The sequence below is a fragment of the Lolium rigidum genome, chromosome 2 (genome assembly GCF_022539505.1).
Source record: "Lolium rigidum isolate FL_2022 chromosome 2, APGP_CSIRO_Lrig_0.1, whole genome shotgun sequence".
Classification (NCBI taxonomy): domain Eukaryota; kingdom Viridiplantae; phylum Streptophyta; class Magnoliopsida; order Poales; family Poaceae; genus Lolium; species Lolium rigidum.
This window is the reverse complement of record NC_061509.1, coordinates 64,235,732-64,251,991: the sequence shown is the minus strand read 5'-3', so window position 1 is coordinate 64,251,991 and position 16,260 is coordinate 64,235,732. Positions and strand designations below refer to the sequence as shown.

At 47.5% G+C, this 16,260-nt stretch overlaps 1 protein-coding gene across 1 annotated transcript; it reads left to right on the top strand.

Moving 5' to 3' along the window:
- Positions 1-3,462: 3,462 nt before the first annotated feature.
- LOC124686599 (protein GLUTAMINE DUMPER 6-like) lies at positions 3,463-4,248 on the top strand. The gene has a single exon (XM_047220524.1). The coding sequence runs from the start codon at positions 3,531-3,533 to the stop codon at positions 3,960-3,962; it is 432 nt and encodes a 143-aa protein (XP_047076480.1). The 5' UTR covers positions 3,463-3,530; the 3' UTR covers positions 3,963-4,248.
- Positions 4,249-16,260: the final 12,012 nt, after the last annotated feature.

The following is a 16,260-nucleotide window of genomic DNA, read 5'->3' as shown; positions in this document are numbered from 1 at the left end:
TCGAACCAGTAGGAGTCAAGGAACACGTGAAGGTTGTTGGTGGCGGAGTGTAGTGCGGCGCAACACCAGGGATTCCGGTGCCAACGTGGAACCTGCACAACACAATCAAAGTACTTTGCCCCAACGTAACAGTGAGGTTGTCAATCTCACCGGCTTGCTGTAAACAAAGGATTAGATGTATAGTGTGGATGATGATGTTTGTTTGCGAAAAACAGTAAAGAACAGAGTTTGCAGTAGATTGTATTTCAGATGTAAAAAATGGACCGGGGTCCACAATTCACTAGTGATGTCTCTCCCATAAGATAAATAGCATGTTGGGTGAACAAATTACAGTTGGGCAATTGACAAATAAAGAAAGCATAACAATGCACATACAGATATCATGATGAGTACTATGAGATTTAATCAGGGCATTACGACAAAGTACATAGACCGCTATCCAGCATGCATCTATGCCTAAAAAGTCCACCTTCAGGTTATCATCCGAACCCCTTCCAGTATTAAGTTGCAAATAACAGACAATTGCATTAAGTGTGGTGCGTAATATAATCAACACAAATATCCTTAGACAAAGCATCGATGTTTTATCCCTAGTGGCAACAGCACATCCACAACCTTAGAACTTTCCGTCACTGTCCCAGATTCAATGGAGGCATGAACCCACTATCGAGCATAAATACTCCCTCTTGGAGTTACAAGTATCAACTTGGCCAGAGCCTCTACTAGCAGCGGAGAGCATGCAAGAACATAAAAAACATATATGATAGATTGATAATCAACTTGACATAGTATTTAATATTCATCGGATCCCAACAAACACAACATGTAGCATTACAAATAGATGATCTTGATCATGATAGGCAGCTCAAAAGATCTAACATGATAGCACAATGAGGAGAAGACAACCATCTAGCTACTGCTATGGACCCATTGTCCAGGGGTGAACTACTCACACATCGATTCGGAGGCGATCATGGCGATGAAGAGCCCTCCGGGAGATGATTCCCCTCTCCGGCAGGGTGCCGGAGGCGATCTCCTGAATCCCCCGAGATGGGATTGGTGGCGGCGGCGTCTCTGGAAGGTTTTCCGTATCGTGGCTCTCGGTACTGGGGTTTTGGCGACGAAGGATTTAAGTAGGCGGAAGGGCAGGTTTAGGGGCGACACGAGGGCCCCACACAACAGGGCGGCGCGGGCCCACCCTTGGCCGCGCGGCCCTGGCGTGGTGTCGCCTCGTCGCCCCACTTCGTAATCCTTTCGGTCTTCTGGAAGCTTCGTGGAAAAATAAGACCCTGGGCGTTGATTTCGTCCAATTCCGAGAATATTTCCTTTGTAGGATTTCCGAAACCAAAAACAGCGAAAACAACAACTGGCTCTTCGGCATCTCGTCAATAGGTTAGTGCCGGAAAATGCATAATAATGACATAAAATGTATATAAAACATGTGAGTATCATCATAAAAGTAGCATGGAACATAAGAAATTATAGATATGTTTGAGACGTATCACATTCCACCGGCAGAAGTTGCAGCTGGCCTCCCGTAGCTGCAACTGCGCCGGCTCGACGCCATCGATGAACTCGGCGAACTTGTCCGGGGGCCGCTTGATGCCGAGTGGATCGTCGTCGATGCGGAGGAGGAACTCGAAGCAGCGGTCCTCCTGCGAAGACGAGGAGGGCGCAGGCGATGGCGGCCGTGGTGTCGTAGCTGCTCCACCACGGCGGCCCCTGCCCCGGCCACGGCCCCGGGGGCGCCCAGGCCCACGGCCTCGACCGCCTCGCTGGCCACCAGGTCCCGCCATGGACTTCCTCGCGGGCCTGGCTGAGTCGCAGGAAGAGCTAGGCGGCGCTACGACGGAGCTTGTGGCGGCTAGGGTTTGCTTGGAGGAGTAGATGAGGAAGAAGAACGCGCGTCCTCTTTATATAGGTCGGAGATAGGAGACGGCCACGGGACGCGTGGCATCGCCATTAACTTCGTTGGTGGAGGTGGGCGGCGGCCGCTCGGCAGCCGAGGCATCGCCATTAACCTGGCGCAGACTGGCGCGCCTGAGAAGACGCATCGACGCAGGGTCGCTGCCAGGCGGGCCCGACAAAACGTCCGCCAGACGCGAGCGGACGCTTTCCGCGTCCGCGCAGCGTCCGCAGAGACGCATCCGAGACGCATATTTGAGCCAGATTTGCGTCGCCGCGGATGGCCCGATCACTTTGCGTCGCCCCGCTGGAGGAGGACCCAGACGCATTTCCGGTCACGGTGGACGCAAACGGTCGCTCAGCGTCCGTTTGCGTCGCGCCGCTGGAGATGCCCTTATGCTACCAATACCATGGAATGCTTAGATGGCTACACTCACTCAGCAAAAACCAACCTGAACTTAGGTGGTTAGGAGGATAGTTGTACCCCCATGCCTACCAGAGTTCAAATCCTATGTTTAATATATGTGCGTTTCGTAAAGGCGGAATATTCATTCAGTGGGAGGCGATGTTCCCATCGATAGCGAGGTGACTGTGGTGACTTCGTCAATTTCAAGATCCAATCCACTGGTTCAGTCTTACGGAGGTGCTTATAGGGGTAGGGTGTGTATGTGTGCGTTCATAGGGATGAGTGTATACGCATGTATGTGAGCGTCTACGTTTATACTGTGTTTCTCAAAAAAAAAATACACGCACTCCCCAACTTCCATGTATTGCACCCTTTTTTTTAGAACCTGTAATAATCTAAGGCTTGTTTTAAGCTAAAACAGAAATAGAATCTTCCACAATCATACCATGCTTTCGCAATATTAATTAGTTTCAAGGGTGAAAACCATAGGTTTGACTTTCTGTGATTTTACCTAGTAATGACGATTTATTTTCAGTCATTTTTTTGTTGAGGGCATTGTTTGAAGATTGGACCTACTTCAGGGTGAAACCCATGACCTGGCTATGATGGTTGGACTGGATTGCGATGGTGTTTGTGCATTGCTACTTTTCTTGAGGTGTAGTTTTTGGACAATTTTTTTAAAACACACACAGCTGGTTTCCTCAAAATCAAATAAGTTGGATTAGGTATCATGCATACTGCATCCTTTATGCGTGTGACATCACCGATCTAGCTAGTATCCCGTTAGAAAAGAATAAGAAAGTCTCGTGTCAACTCTGTATTCTTTAGCTAGTTGATGAAAGTTTGCAAGAATCAGATGAGCTCCCCTCCCAACTCCTAGAGAAAGCAAGAGAAACCACGGATAACGTTCCCCTCTGCCTCTATACCAAACTTTTCTTTCCCAGATTCTGTCTGGCTCCACCAAAATAATGTCCAAACATAACAATAATCCCATCACTGCCCAAGTGATCCATCAAGTTGGTTTCTTGTGGGCACAAACCCGGGGGCACAAAGCTGAGCCAACAGTGTGTCCCGCTCAGCTTCCACGCACTCTCTCCTCGGTATAAATCCACACCCCGCCTTCTACCCCAGCATCATCACCCACACCTCCATCCGTTCTTAGTGCAGATACACAGCTACACAAGCGCACCGTAGTACCTCACGTCACATAGATTAAACCATGAGGAACGCGGCAGTTAGCATGGCAATGAAGTACGGCGGGGCTTCCTCGTCGCCGGTGGTTGTTCCGGCCTACGGCGCCGGCGGTGCAGTCCAGCCGCTCCCGTTCTGGTCGACGCCGACTCCGTACCTATTTATCGGCTTCGGGATTGTGATGAGCCTCATCGCGGTGGCTCTGGCCGTGCTCCTCTGCTCCCGCCGCAAGAAGGGACACCGCGAGGAGGATCAGGAGGTGATCGTCCAGGCGGGGATGATGTCCGTGCGCGTGCTGGCGCCGGTGGACAGGGAGTCGCCCAAGGTGGTGGTCGTGATGGCGGGTGACGACGCGCCATCGTTCCTCGCCAGCGCCACGCCTCTCGCCTTCGCCGGCAAGGTGCAGCGGCCGTACTGCCAGTGCCACGGCGGCCCCAAGCTGGACGTCTCCGCCGTGTAGCTAACTCTCTTCGCCGGTTGATCGACACCAACGTGTACAAGTGTCGATCAAATTAAACCGGAGGAGTTGGGTTTTGCTCATAGATTTTGCCTCCTTTTTTTTCTCGTGAATTAGTAGTTTTTGCGAGGTGCAACGACGCGATGTTGTCCTTGTGGAGATGGGATTGTTGCGAGCTGAGAGCATTCAGCGAGTGCAATCAATACACTCAACTAATTTTGCTCGATGTCCATGATATTTTGTGTTCTGAGAAAAAAGTTATGAAATGATACCTGGTTTTACAACGGAAGTCTGCTTCGTTGCTATTTCGCACTTGTCTGGTGAATTATTGTCATTTTAATTCGATCGGATTAATCACATGCTTTTATTTCCAAAAAATATCACATTCATATGTCATAGAGCTTAAAGTTGCATTAAAAAAGTTTATAACTTTAGGATAGAAGTGCGCCATGTGTCCTCGCGCATCCGTAAACTTCAGTAGAGTTGCACATAAGTAGAGATCAAGCTACACTAGCTAGCCTTGGTTTTGTCTTATGTTTTTATTTTCGTAAGCTGATTTATTCAACAACGATGTTAGGCGTGTGTGGCACTATTTCATACAAATGTATCAATTGATGCAGAGACCAGTGATATCCTTCTTTCCAAAAAAAAAGATAAAAGATGACTTTTAGAGATCATCGGCATAGAAAAAACCTTTTGTGTAATTGTGTTCTTTTTTTGCGGTGGAAAATAAAGGATTTTCATATTATTTAAGACATGGTATTATTGTTTCCTCTTATGTAACTTGGTTGAACTGTTTCCTCTTATGTAACATCTTCATGAAACCACACTAACTCTTGATACAAGTGTGTCTGACCATAGGTAGCCTGGCTTAGAGCAACTAATTTATATGTGCATGCCAGAACCCTATCCATAAGATGAAACCCACGTATGGGCCCTGAGCTAACTCAATTATGCCAAAATGTATATAGGTAAAATATTATGTAAGCTGGGACCCACGCCTAAGAACAACCACCTCATATATTTGTAACTGAAATACTTTCTTTTACTATACTGATATATGTTTCAGCTGTCTAACTACCATAAGTTTAAATGTTTTCTCTAAGCTTTCTAGCTGATGGAAATTCCAACAGCGCTATATAGACAACATGTAAGAAGCAGGTGTTAGCCTAAAACTTTTAGGTCGTGGACTGGTTTCACTCACATTTGAGGGTGCTCTTAGACAGTTAGAGAAATGTCCCTCATTCTATATATTATAGCTTACTACTTCAGAGTTCAGGCCCTGCGAACCACATCATGATGCTCTAATTAGGTTCAACCTTATCTTCAATCAGCGAATGATCAGTCGTCACATTACCTCACTTGCTTAATTCCCTAATCCCTTTGCTTTATAAAGAGAACGAAAGCAAGATCTCTCGCTCTCTCTCTTCCTACTCTCTTCTCTACTCTTCCCTTCTCTTCTCACTCTCATTGGGCATTGCACACCGAGTCACCAGGCACTTGCAAGGTCGCGTCCGTTCCCATCCGAAACACCGAATCTGTAGAAGCAAGTAGTAATTAAATATCTCCAGATATATGTGGGTGTGCGCGCGTCAGCTATATAGCGACCGCCGACCAGTGTCAAAGCTAGGTGGTCGGGCACGATGAACACACATAGCTTTGCTTTACAGAGGAATTAGACGTCTTCTCACTTCTCAAGCTGAATTGGGTACGCCTACACTGACTCATCAGTTGTCACCACGTCACATACTCATGCTACCAATCACGAACTGCTCGTGGTTGGTGGTGGTGGATCTATCGATCTATCACCGTGTTCCGGCGGCGAGATGGAGATGCATGGAAGCCGGCGACGGAGTCGCCGGTGGAGGGTTGGAGTGGCCAGCTCGGGATGGACGCCGACGTGGGGGTCCGACCTGAATAAAGGCGGTGGTCCTAGGGTCTCTTTTGCGTGAAGAGGAAGACCTACCGGAGGCCTGGACTCGTGATCTAGCCGGAGTGTTGAGTTCCGGAAGGCTCCGCCGGCGAATATAACAGTGCTTTTTGCCTGGAGTTTGCTGGATCGGTGGTATTCGGTCGTGTGCACCCATGCTTTTATTCCGACCGATTGGTTCTGGAGGGAGCGGCGCGAAGCTCTTTTTCTGTGTTGACATCAAGTGACTATGGATCCATGATGAAAGTCGGAAGAAGAGAAATTCATGAAGGCCGGAGGGGAGGACTAGCTAAGGGAGGTTCAAGTCTCCGCGCTGTTGAGGGACTTGCCTGGTGTTCCGGACTTCACAGCAGCGGTATGAAAGTGAGGGCGACAACACAGGTGAAATTCAGAGTCCTACCTTTCAAGGTGAAAATCCAAGGTCTGCCCTTAACTGGTTGTGCCTGGCAATGACCTTGTTGGAGGCATTGTTTTGAGAGCGGGGACTATCTTCAGGGTGAAAACCTAAGATCGTTGATCGGGCGGCGACGGTGTTAGAGCACTGTTCCCTTCTTGGAGGCGTCGTTTTTGGAGAGTCTGTATTTCATGTGTTGTCTTGGCGGTGAATGTATTGCTGTTGTTAGGCCCGAGATACTGTAGCGGGACTTTTGTTTCTTAGTTTTCTTTTCCTTTTTTTGGATGTGTGCATCCGTAGTGCCATTAGGGTGGTACGTTGTTGCAGAGGCTGGGTGTAATTGGTATCTTTTTGATATTAATATATTCCCTTTATCGAAAAAAACGAACCGCTAGACTTAAAATTGTTTTGCTGCCTTCTTTTTTTGGCCGAGAACTAGGTTTGTCGCCAGTGGCGGAGCCACGTATGAACTGTGTAGTCAATTGACTACACAGTTTTTTGGCCAGTCCTACAACGAATCATGCAAAAAATTATTAAAAATTTGTAAAAATATGTCTATTTGACTACACAGTTTTAGTTTGACTACACAAGGTTGAAGGCCTGGCTCCGCCACTGTTTGTCGCCCTTGCTTGCAGTGTCCAAAACAGAAATAAAATCTTACACAAGTCCCACCATGTTCTGCAGTGTTCGATGTTCTACCCGGCCTTCTCCTTCCTCCAAGATAGTAATGGGCCAACGACAACCCTGAGGGCCATTTTGGCAAGAAAAAGTAAACATACACTTTGGGCCAAGTCAAGTCTGGGCCTATATCTCGCCTTCTTTTGTATCGAATAAAATGGCCTTTCCTGCATTTCCGAAAAAAGTATCTACTAACGATCTCAAATCAGCTCCAAATTAACTATTCCCCTCGAGTTAGGATTTTTTTTTGAGGTAAGAAAACATATATATTAATAAATAGCAGCAGGCCGTCTCATTAATAACATTCTCTTAGGTACCCTGGTAAGGAAAATAGTGCGTAAGAAACATGCTGCCCAAAGATTACAAAGTGTTCAAACAGTCTTACAATCATTTGCGATCAAGTCAACACACATGTTGGAGCTGCATCATGTAATATACCACTAAAACCTGATTTATCGAATTGCGCCAACACATGCGCGGCACCATTGCTCAAGCGGTCCACCTTCGAAACTTCAATATCTTGATACACCCTTAAAAGTTGACGAGCTTCATGGAAAAGAGCCCAACTGCTAGACATCTCCTGGTCCTGTCCGACATGGCTTGAACAGCACGACGATAGTGGCCCCTGTCCGACATGGCTTGAACAACACGACGATAGTCTGATTCCAGTGTTGTTGGCCAGCGCCGAAGCTCGACGAGGTGTTTTAGTCCTTCAAGACATGCCAACATCTCCGCCTCTTCTGCACTAGCACACAAGGGAATGAACTTCCATTCGGATACCATGGGTTTCCCTGTGTGATCATGAAAGGATGCCAGTCCCAGCTTTCTTCGACAAGATATCCCAGCCCGCATCGACATTTGCTTTTAGTCGCTCTTCCATAGGAGCTGCCCACGCATGTGAGCCCTCGGATAAATCATGCCCGGAAATATTTGGCAGCCAATTGAAACGATCGATGGTAGTTGTATATAAAATGATCTGAAGCCGAGATCGACGCTTTGCCGTCACCATGAACCACATTGTTATGGTGATGCCGGACCTGCCAAAAGAGAAAAATGAGCTTCGATCTGGTGTCCTTAGAGGCATCCAGCAAAATATGCAGTAGCCACTCTTTACCAATATATTGGATCTTCTTGTCGGGAGGTAAATTCCATAAGTTTCTCATGTCATCCCGCATCGCTCGAGCGAGTGTACAACGAACAAGAGCGTGGTGGCCATATTCATCCTCGCGGCCACAGATTGTGCAAATAGGATCAGTTTCAGGAATCCGACGATGGAGCCTCGTACGGACGGCAAGCGTGTCGGTTGCCACTTTCCATGCAAAAACCCTCGGCTTTTGAGGGACGTCGGCTCTCCGGATAATGTTCCAAATACCCATGTTACCCGTAGGTTCAGAGCTTGATTGTCCTTGGCTCAGCCTATCCAGCGATGACTGAATAACGAGCTGATATGTTGATCCGACAGAAAACATGTCGTTGCTTTCACAGCTCCATGCAAAAAAATCCTCACACGTCCTTGATGGAAGCTTGATTGACATAATAACATCTGCATCGCGAGGGAGGCAGCACTCACGGACAGCTCCCTCATCCCATAATCTTGTCGTTGGGTTTATCAACTCCAAGACCCATTTCTTGCAGGAGTTACCCCGTCTCCCCTACACTTTCATAGCATCCGGCCTGTGAAGGAAATTATCACGGAAAATCTTTACTTTAGACCCTGAATCAATCCTCCAAACCACACCTCGCTTCACTAATTCAAGACCGTGATGAAGCCTTGCCACGTCTTAGATTGGTTCTGTATAAAAGTAGTGTCAAGCAAATCTCCAGAAGGATAATATATGGCTTTCAACAATTGAGCACACAAGCTATCAGGAAAGTGAATCAGGCGCGAGGCCTTCCTTGCTAGTAGTGCTTGGTTAAAAACCTTTACGTCTCTAAAACCCATTCCGCCATGGGCCTTTGGCCGAGCCATCAGCCCCACGACATCCAATACATACGCCGTTTATTCTCCTCATCGCCCCACCAAAATATGTGGATTATTTGTGATAGGTCATCATCAAGGCCTGCTGGGAATTTGAAAACCCCCATAGCATAAATTGATATAGCTTGAAGTACAGACTTAATAAGGATGTCCTTTGCACCTGAAGACATGTATTTTTCAGACCAGTTGCTCGCGTGCTTTGAGAACTTCTCTTTCATTGATTCAAACTTTTCACTCTTTAATCTACCTTCAGGCACCTGGAGCCCCAGATATTTTTCCTCAAAACACTGGGTTTCATACTTCAGGATACCCTGCAGTTTAGCTTGAACCGCAGCATAATATGGAGCATTTACCCATGCTTACCAATTGCCCGGTGCTCTTCTCATATCTATCCAGAATGGATTTCACAACATGGCCTTGATCAACCGTAGCCTCAAAGAAGAAGAGACTATCATCCGCAAATAACATGTGGGATATCCCAGGGGCTCTCCTACATAAATATATGTACCTCATGCAGGAAATTGTTTTCAATCTCTTTCCTGATGAGACAAGATAAACCATCAGCAACAAAAAGAAAGAGATATGGTGGAAGCGGATCGCCTTGTTGAATGCCATGAGTTGGAGTAAAGGGGTCCAACATATGTCCGTTAAAGCGAATTGGGTAGCGTACAGTGGTAACACACGCCATTACCCACCGTATTCATTGACCGTGAAAGCCCAACTTCGCTAAAACCCCTTCCAAAAATCTCCGATCATACGCTTTGGCCATATCCAGCTTATACGCACAAAACCTCCTACGGGCAGCTGATCCCGTTTGAATAGAGTGGATGCACTCAAGTGCCATTAGTGCATTATCCGTAATAAGTCGTCCAGGGATAAATACATTTTGGGTTAGTGCAATAATATCTTGTAGAAAAGGGCAAAGGCGATTAACGAGGCACTTTGAGATGACTTTAAAAATCACGTTGCATAAACTAATTAGGCAAAAACCCTCAGCTCCTCAGGATCGTTCTTTTTTGGAATCAAAACAATGGAAGTATCATTGACCTCTTCCGGCATAATACCATCGGAACCGTTGCACGGCTACGACCACTTCATCGCGTAAGAGGCCCCAATTTCGTTGAAGGAAGCGGGCTGGAAAACCGTCGGGTCCGGGGGCCTTGAGGGGGCCAATGCTGGAATAAAGCATCGCTTATCTCCTTCTCCGAAAAGGGTGCACACAGTCTCGTATTCATCTCCTCATCCACACACTGGTCCAACAGATCAGTAATGATATTTGGGTCAATGCGATCGTCCCTTGTACATGATCTGCAGATAGAAGAATGGAGCAATGATCTGACCGTGACGAAGAGATATGCCTCAAACGGTGCTCAGGGAACATTGTCGACTAAGAAGGAGAAGCCACCACGAGGTCGAGCCTCACCTTGAAGTTCCGGTCACCTTTTTGTTTGTTATCAAATGTCTAGGGGGTGCCACTAAAACCCAAATCATGTAGATCACAGTGCGAGGGAACTTCACGGAAGTCTAACATCAGCATCTCCGAGCGTGGCGTCAGCGAAAAATGCTCCTCTTGCCACATTGCCTCGTTGAAATCTCCCGGCATCAGCCATGGTTTGTCAGACTGTGGCTTAATTTGGAGAAGCGTCGACCACATTTTATGTCAATCATGGGGTTTAGCTTCGCCATACAAAAAAGTGCCTCTCCACATGTGTTCAAAAGGGCCACCACTAATATGAACATATATGTGCCGATTACTGAAAGACAAGAGGTCCACCATAATATCCTCGGTCCAATACAGCACAAAGCCACCTCCTCTTCCTTCCCCCTTTACTTGATAGCACCCTTTCATACCAATACGATAACAAAGATTGTCAACTCTCTCCTTACTTTGCCTAGTCTCGCAAATGAAAACTAGACAGTGCGTATAAGTCTGTACGAGACATACTAGCTCTTGAACGGTCGGCGATTTCCCCAAACCGCGACCGTTCCATCCTAATGTTGTCATTGGGTCCGGCGGTCCACCTCGGAGGTGGCCGCCGATGATGCCAAATCATTTGTGGGGTTGCCTGTTCTCCTTTGCTTTGTACGGTCACGTGGATTAGTGTAACCTGGAGGCGGAGGAAGTGTCTTTAGGTCCTTATCAGTTTCAGTGGTTGAATCACTCTTATCCAAATTGGCAGTCTCAGAGGGTCCAAGATCAAGCTTTTTCCTAGCACCAGAATGCTCTTTATCATTCCCCACCCCCTCCATTGGGCCGGTTTTCAGAGGGCTTTCTCTAGAATCACCTATTTCCTCCTCATCATCCAGAAGAGCCTCCTGAGAGGATCTCTTTTTTGGTTTTGGGTTCAGACCTCCACGGCTAGCAGAACCTCCACGAACAGGAGCTCGCAGAACAAAGTGGTGAGGCTCCACCGGTACAGAGGCCCGACGAACTGCAAGCATCCACTCCCCGTACTGGAGATCCTTGGCCTCCCAAACGCCATCACCACACTCCTCATGATCATTCCCAAGCAGGCCACAACACTTCTAGAAAAACAAAACAGCTTCTCGTACTTCACTGCTAGCCTCTACCTCGCTTCACCTTGGACTGAGAGAGAGAAACGGAACGCATCAAGGGTTTTGCGATATCTATCAACATCCGAATAGGAACGTAGTTGCCTTCATGGAATAATTTTGGGGACATCTGAGTCTCCTTGGCTTTCCCAACTCTACGTGCTAGATCATCAATCACCTCAGTTTTCCGGTATAGCTCAGATATACCATGGATTTGTGCCCATACATACAGTCCACTGAAAATCAGCTTCTCAGGATCCTCTCTCCCATCGTAATCCTCTACCAGAACAGTCCAGCCACGGAAAGTCCAAGGACCCTGGTGAACTACTTCCAATCTCCCAAACAATGCATTTGGGAGATGAACAGATTCTCACCCGGCTCACGGCAGATCGAATCTCTGGACAGATTCCAGATTGCCTTCATCTTCCCAAACAATGGACCTTGCCGATCGCCAACCACCTAGCCTCCTCCTAGTATTCCTTCACCGCCTCAGCCTCAATTACAACATCATCCAGTTCATCGTCACGAAGCTCCAAATGCTTGAGCAAATCATCAATCTCGGCTTCCTTCCCCGCTACCGTGCCGGACGAGCTAGCCGCAGCTTTTTCTGCCATTGGGAATCGTCAAACAACCCAAGTTCACGAACCAAGAGAAGTTCAGAACATGGATCGCGAGAGGATGCGCAGGTGCTAGATCGAACATGGCTAAGATGTACGGGTAGGAACTAGTAGCAATCTCGGACTTGATCCGATCTCACGGGGCGACTCAGGGGCGTCGCCGGAGCAGAGAAACCCTAAACTAGAGGGTATCTTTTCTCTCGCTGGTGACACCGATGTTGAGCCTTCGCGCCTGATCCTTTTTTGTAATTACCAACGGTGAGTCTTGGGATGATCAAGGGGGAGCATTTTACACTTGTACTCCTACCCGGCCATGGACCGGATGTTCGGTTTTGCTAGTTAGGGTTTTAAATTAGATTGTTGGCAATATTTTCCGATATCGGCTTCATTGTTGGTGGTTCTGCATCAATCGATGCAGACAGGGAAAGTGAGTGAGGCCTCAGCCTCGTCAACTATAGTGAACCAGGAGGATGTTGCAGCCATGTTAGCAAAACTAACACTCAAGGAGGATGATCGCGACGATGTCCACTTCTGCTTCGGTGCTCCTCCCCTGGAAATTTTTTGGACGCATCAAACACAAAAATGGTGGAGATCTTCACATACTTGTTCGTAAGCGGGGGCACGATCATAATTTCAGCGTAGGTCCACCGTCCGTACTGCGCCCGTATGTCCCGCGTTGTATTGTACCTTGTTTTTGTACGACGTGATGCGGTACTTAGGCGGATGAGATCGTTAACTGGTCACGTGGCCTCTTTTTTTCTTACGCGAGGTACACATACCGTATCAATACAGACGGGTATACATGGGCTGGATATGGGTTTCGGCGGACCCAACATAGAAAAAAAAACTAATAGGGCTCGACGATGTCATCTTCGAAGAAGATGGATAAGTAAATGGTGTGCAAGGTAAACAATTCATGTGCAAGAGGGAAGTCGGGCAAGGAGAACCTCTGTCTATTGAATCTGATATACTAGAGCATATGATGAGCTTATGATCATCTCATCTTGGCTGGATGGATTACAGCTAAACATAGATGGAAATGACGATGAGTAAAAAAGTAGATGGAAGAATGGTGATTATTTTGCATCTACGTTTTACTTCATCTATTCCTAAATATAGAGTGTACATATAATGTTTGGCACGAAAATTAAAGAATGTATTTGGAGGGAAAGCTTCACAAGAATCTATTCCTAAATATAGAGTGTACATATAATATTCATCACTAGATGACGTGAAAAAATAGAGGAGTTTGCATTAGGTAAGAAAACGTAATCAACTCCGTGAAAAAATAGTCCAGACGAGTGCTACAACGTAATAAACCATATATTTTAAAATTATTTCTCAAAAAACTATACATCTTATATCAAAGAACGGGGAGTATAATTTAGTACATGCGTCCTTCTTAGTCTTCCCGGTAGACTAGTCATATATAAATGGGTTTGAAAGAGTAGACGCATTAATTGTGTGGCAGTGAAATTACTCCCCGTTCTCACAATCAATGCCTCTACTCTTCCAAACCCACTTATATACGACTACTAATAGTGGGAGTATTACTCCCATTTATATACGAATTAATTGTGAGAACTAAAATATTTTTGTGGCTTTTACTTAGTGACTATTTGAATACCAGGGATCTTCTCAAAAGAAGACCATGGAAAGTCACTAATGATGTGCACTGTGGCGCCAGGCGCAGGGGTGGTGCCCGGACCCGTGGAGAAGAAGCAGAAGAAGCCGGCGGAGAAGAAGCATGCGAGAACCATCGGCATAGGACCTCGTCTGTCCGGGGTGAAGGAGGCGAGTCAAAAACACCCCTTTGCTGCATCTCATACCACATCCGCCGCTCTTCCAGCATGAACTCGCGCCCACGCTCCTCCAAGGCCACCGAACGGAAGCAGATCTCGACGATGGCAGCGTCGATGAGCTCCTCGTGTCTTCTGAGCGCGCTCCCGTGCGCTCTGGAAGGACTCGAGGAGGATGAGCTGCTCCACCGTGGTGGGGACACGAAGAGGGTCTTCTTCCTCCCAAGTCCCCCACTCGTCGTCGTCGCCTCTCATTGCAGGGCTCGTTGGGTACCTCTGGAGGGCGGCCTCGCTTATGTGGCCCCACATGGTGAGCGGGGGGCGGGGGGTGAAGGGAGCGCCATGGCTCTATATACGTGGCTCTTCCCAAGTCCCCAACGAGCATATTTAATAGCATAACCGTCTGGGTGGGAAAGCGATGGCGCAGGAGCGAAGGTTGTGGTTGTTTCCGCGCCTGCCGGCTAATCTCCGGTTAGCAACCGCGGCCGCCATTATAATCTGTTAAAAGCGAGCGTGGACAACTCGATCTACGGAATTGTGGGGAGGGGGCATTGGGGCCGCTACCACCCGCATCTAGACCGCGGCCTATTTCGTGTCCTTGGGCTGTCGCATCCGGACCATCGGTCCATTATGCGGCGGGTGTTGCAGATGGCCATACGTCCCAAGAAATCGCGTGTTGTTAAGATCATCCAATTGCGTCCCTCAAAGCTTCCCTCAAAGGGATTTGGGGCGCGTCGGATGTTTGATCGCTTCTAGCCGCGCACCCCAAAACCCTGTTCGGTCCAACATGGCCCAATATGGCGTCGGCACCCCGAGCCCATCCCCGCCACACAAGAGATGATGCGGGCACGCTGGACGCAACTGAAAGCGACGCTGTGACTGGCGGCTGATACGTTGCAAACATATCTATAATTTTTGATGCTCCATGCTTGTTTTACACCAATTTATATATGTTTTGTTTACACTTCGTTGCATTTTTATGCATTTTCCGGGACTAACCTATTGACAAGAAATAATCTCTGTTTTCTGCTGTTTTGTATTTTAGAAAAGTTGTACAGGAAATATTCTCGGAATTGGACGAAAGAAAAGCCAAAGTTCCTATTTTACTGTAACGAAGACGGAGTTCGGAGGAGAGACGGAGATGTTCCAGGAGGTGGCCACACCTGCCCTAGGGGCGGGCCACCCCCTGGTCGCGCCTAGGGGTGGTGTGGGCCCCTCAGGAACCCACCGACCTCGTCCTTCCGCCTATTTATTCATCTATTCGGGAAAAAACCTAAATACTCGAGCCTCCATCCACGAAAAGTTCCATCGCGGCCGCCATCGCCGACCCTAGCTCGAGAGGGTTCTAAAGCTCTTCCCGGCACCCTGCCGGAGAGGGAGGTCATCACCGGAGGCCTCTACATCGCCATGCGGGCCTCCGAAGTGATGCGTGAGTAGTTCATCTCTGGACTACGGGTCCATAGCAGTAGCTAGATGGTTGTCTTCTCCAGTTTATGCTTCATGTTTAGATCTTGTGAGCTGCCTATCATGATCAAGATCATATTTATGTAATGCTAAATATTGTGTTTGCTGGGATCCGATTAATATTGAATATTATGGTTGAGATTGAGTATATACTTGTCATATGTTATTTGTGATCTTGCATGCTCTCCGTTGCTAGTAGATGCTCTGGCCAAGTATGTGTTTGTGACTTCAAGAGGGAGTATTTATGCTCGATAGTGGGTTCATGCCTCTAGTAATCTGGAAGGGTGACAATGACTTCTAAGGTTGTAGATATGCTGTTGCTACTAGGGAGAAAACAACAATGCTTTGTGATGGCGTGTATTTCACACGTTCGTTGGGCAACCCCAAGAGGAAGGTATGATGCGCATAGCAGCAAGTTTTCCCTCAGAAAGAAACCAAGGTTTATCGAACCAGGAGGAGCCAAGAAGCACGCCGAAGGTTGATGGCGGCGGGATGTAGTGCGGCGCAACACCAGGGATTCCGGCGCCAACGTGGAACCTGCACAACACAACCAAAGTACTTTGCCCCAACGAAACAGTGAGGTTGTCAATCTCACCGGCTTGCTGTAACAAAGGATTAACCGAATTGTGTGGAAGATGATTGTTTGCGGAGAAAACGAGTAAAAACAAGTATTGCAGCAGATTTGTATTTCAGTATTAAAAGAATGGACCGGGATCCACAGTTCACTAGAGGTGTCTCTCCCATAAGATAAAAGCATGTTGGGTGAACAAATTACAGTCGGGCAATTGACAAATAGAGAGGGCATAACAATGCACATTGATGACCCACAAGTATAGGGGGTGTATTGTAGTATCTTCGATAAGTAAGAATGTCGATCCCAACGAGGAG

Bases quoted from the DNA above. Each gene is read 5' to 3' on its own strand.
- LOC124686599 (XM_047220524.1), top strand. From the start codon at position 3,531: ATGAGGAACGCGGCAGTTAGCATGGCAATGAAGTACGGCGGGGCTTCC.